Source organism: Sphaeroforma arctica, assembly GCF_001186125.1.
Source record: "Sphaeroforma arctica JP610 unplaced genomic scaffold supercont1.84, whole genome shotgun sequence".
NCBI lineage: Eukaryota > Ichthyosporea > Ichthyophonida > Sphaeroforma > Sphaeroforma arctica.
In genome coordinates, this window is record NW_014040474.1 from 93,808 (window position 1) to 98,084 (window position 4,277).

The following is a 4,277-nucleotide window of genomic DNA, read 5'->3' on the forward strand; positions in this document are numbered from 1 at the left end:
CCACATATATATACATATATGTATATATGTATATATACATACATATATATATATATATATATATATATATATATATATATATATATATATATATATATATATATATATGGTATGTATGAGGCAATTCTCGTTACTAGAATTGCGGTTGCACTACACATATACACTAACAATCTTTTCTCTCGTCGGTGTGTTGTTGCGAGAGAGAAAAAGTATGAGATACTAAATCCTCGCAAAGCTAAACAGGTAGCTACAGCATCCATAATTAATATGACAGGTAGCTAGGGCATCCATAATTTAAATTGCTTGCAGCATATCATGGTAACTCAGAGTCCAGTCCAAATCTAAAAACACCCCAAATCTTTGAACCCTAAATCCCTATCAGTATGGACGACAACTAGTATTAATTATCTATACTAGAAGTGTATGCACACCATCCACCCACGCACACACACAAACACACACTGACATTCGTATCTCTTTGCTGTTTCGCGCAGGAGAACGTCTCTGTGTACGCCGATATGCCCTGGTGGGCGACGATTGTGACTGTGACAGTCGCATGGCGTATGCTGGTATGTGTACTATACGGCTTTATACACATACACATAATGCTATGCTGGTATGTGTACTATACGGTTTTATACACAGACACATATTGCTGAATAGCTGGGTTTGTGAAATCATTGTTCTAATCTTTGCACATGCTTCAGATTCATGGGAACAGTTATATACAATCTGACCAAGGACGCGTGCCTGTGTGCCATGTAGAGGAGTGTGTGTCCTTCCGGGAGAGAAGTCAGTATGCATTGACCTCTTTCTGCGTGTGCCTGTATGTAGTTGCAGTGCATGCGGGGATTGTAACACGACCACCTGTCATCCTATTTAACCACGGTTCCACCTATCGCATCATGGTACTCACGATGACATACACTTGTGCTGCTGCAGATCTTTCCCATTGCGTGCAAAACGCAGGTGAACAACGTAGGCATGAAGAACATTAAGCCCGAGGTAGACGCGTACACGGAGAAGGCCAAGATGCACATCTCCAATGGCGAACATGGCAAGGCGGGCGATGTAAACCGTCAGATGTGGGTAAGTCACCGACTCACAGGTCAGCATCAAGACGTGTGTGTGTACACGGTGTGGTCCGTCTATACAAATTGACTAGTGGGAGGGTGCATGTCAACAGACGATTGTATGACCAGGTACACAGCGACCCCACCACCTGCCTATATCACCGTGGCCCAATATCTATGTATCTAGGTATTTATGTATTTGTGTATCTATGTATCTGTGTATTTATGTATCTATGGAGCTATGTATCTAGGTATTTATGTATCTATGTATCTAGGTATTTATGTATCTATGTATCTAGGTATTTATGTATCTGTGTATCTAGGTATTTATGTATCTATATATCTCGGTATTTATGCATCGTTGTATCTAGGTATTTATGTATCTATTTATCTGTGTATCTAGGTATTCATGTATCTGTGTATTTATGTATACATGTATTTATGTATTTATGTATCTATTCCTCCCTGCACGGGAAGATTACAGTCTTTTTGGCTTGATAGCATAGATTCAGTTATCTGTGAAGTTGTTCAGATTGTGATCGATCGGCACACATATTGGGAATGCTTGTGATATGCCCCTCTTGTGAGCTCAACTGGTGGAAGCCTGTTGTGACCGAAATGTTCGGTACTTTTTGTCTCATAGCTAAGCATCTCCAATAGCTAATGGTTCGATATTTGAAGGATTTTGGTCTGACCGTCGTAAACAACTCTGTCCACTTATTGTTCGGTACAAACGTGCATAGCAACGTGCATAGCAACACATTACGAATCCCACCCAGCCCGTGTTTGTCAGATCTTGGTCAGTTTGTTTGATACCGTTTTGTCTGTTTTTTTTCTTCTGGTTTACGTTTTGTCTATTTTTTTATATCTGGTTTACGTTTTGTCTAATTTTTTTTCTGGTTTACGTTTTGTCTGATACCGTTGTTTTTTTGGTTTACAGGCGCATATGGCTGCGAACAATGTGTCCTACTCTGGAATGTTTGCGCAGCCAATGGTGCAGATGCCCTTTGCCATGGGCATGTTTTTTGGCCTCCGAAAAATGGCCGAAGCCCCCATAGCATCTATGACCGCGGTATGTATATGTGTCTACTACATCGGATGTATAGTACACAAACCTCACGATGATATACACCTGCACCACTATCTAAAAGATGACTGAAGCTCTCATAGCCACCACTACTGTGACAACGGTTAATGTATCGCGTTTAAACACAGTATGTCTATGTGTATACTACATCAGATTTATAGCACGCAAATCTCAGGTTGGCATGCACCTGCACCAGCACTAGTAGGCACATCTGCGCCCGGTATATCGTTTTCGGGTCCTCTCCGTTCAGTGCTGACCAGGTATATACAGACTAATAGTAGACTAGGTACATATATTTTGTAATAAGACTAGATATATACAAACTATAGTGGACTAGGTACATATAGTTTGTATTAGACTAGATATATACAGACTATAGTGGATTAGGTACCTATAGTTTGTATTAGACTAGATATATACAGACTATAGTGGACTAGGTACATATAGTTTGTATTAGACTAGATATATACAGACTATAGTGGACTAGGTACATATAGTTTGTATTAGACTAGATATATACAGACTATAGTGGACTAGGTACATATAGTTTGTATTAGACTAGATATATACAGACTTGGACTAGGTATATACAGACTGTAGTGGACAAGGTACATACGGTTTGTATTAGACTAGATATATACAGACTATAGTGGACTAGATATATACATCTATAGTGGACAAGGTATATACAGTGTACTAGGTACATCCAGTTTGTATTAGACTCGTTATATAGAGATGAACTTCCTATTTGACTATTTGTCACATGAATAGCCACGGTGCTTGTATTCATGTTGCACCTATCATATTCGACCTCAATAAACAAACTGGCGTGCCATGGACATATCACATCCCACGTGTCTGTAGGGTGGTGCCATGTGCTTCATTGCCTCACCGGCCACACCGTACCGAATCGCAGCTGTGGGGTTTGTATGGCGAATCACATATTAGTTGCATATGCACATTACTATCAGTCTACTCTCCAATTGTAGATATTAGTTGCATACGCACATTACTATCAGTCTACTCTCCAATTGAAGATATCAGTTGTAGACCAATTGTATATCTAAGTAAAGTCTTGATAGTTTCAGCGTATAGTTAGGGGCATATCTCGCGCAGAGCGGTAGTCGGTGTGCTTTGCTAAACTGGTGAAATCTAAGAGTATCACATACATGCACAATGAGCATTTAAACCATATGTTTCCTCACCGTCTGTCATGCATATCAGGCGAGCTCCAGTGTTCCTTTCTGAATTCGTAAACGTTGACCACCCCTACGGGACACGCTGTGTATGTGGCTGTCACTGCTTCTCCCCTGCTAACATGCACATAGGCCGATACCATGTGTACTTGAAGGCCCCTTTAAAGGCCTCTGCTTCCTCCACTTCTAACATGCACATAGGCCGATACTATGTAGTGCAGCGACCTCACAGCCGCCGGCTCCCTTGTTCCGCACTGCTCGTAGTATCTGTCCTATGCCCACGTGTAACACTCAGTCAACACATACATACATGCCCCATGTGTACTCGAATGCCCATTTAAAGGCCCCGCCTTCCTCCACTTTCTCACATCCACCTAGGGCGGCACCATGTGGTTCAGTGACCTCACAGCCGCCGATCCCACCTACGCACTCCCGGTGCTGTCTGGTCTGACGACGTTGTGTGCCATCGAACTGGGAGCCGAGGGAACCAAAGCCTCGGAACAAAGCGATACAATGCGCACGGTACTACGGATAATGCCCTTTGCCATGGTGCCGTTGGTCGCCCAGTTCCCAGCGGTAGGTGTGTGTGGTGCTAAGTAGTACTGTTTTGCACTGGTCTTAGTACTATATCACATCTGCCCCCCATAACACACAAGAGTATTACTATTTTGCTCTCGTCTTAATCCAACCTCTTTAGCTCATGGTCCAATACATACATCTCCTAGGCCTTACTACTCAAATCTTAATACAACCTCTTTAGCTCATGGTCCAATACATACATCTCCTAGGCCTTACTACTCAATTCTTAATACAACCTCTTTAGCTCATGGTACAAAACATACATCTCCTAGGCCTTACTGCTCTATACTTAATACAACCTCTTTAGCTCATGGTCCAATACATACATCTCCTAGGCCTTAC

The 4,277-nt window shown here is 41.9% G+C and overlaps 1 protein-coding gene across 1 annotated transcript; it reads left to right on the forward strand.

The window, feature by feature from the left end:
• Positions 1-267: 267 nt before the first annotated feature.
• Positions 268-3,956, forward strand: SARC_01975 (hypothetical protein; the record flags this gene model as incomplete). Its single annotated transcript, XM_014304293.1, has 5 exons — positions 268-274; positions 495-616; positions 943-1,089; positions 2,014-2,145; positions 3,735-3,956. 5 exons carry the CDS (start codon positions 268-270, stop codon positions 3,954-3,956), a joined length of 630 nt encoding a protein of 209 aa, XP_014159768.1.
• Positions 3,957-4,277: the final 321 nt, after the last annotated feature.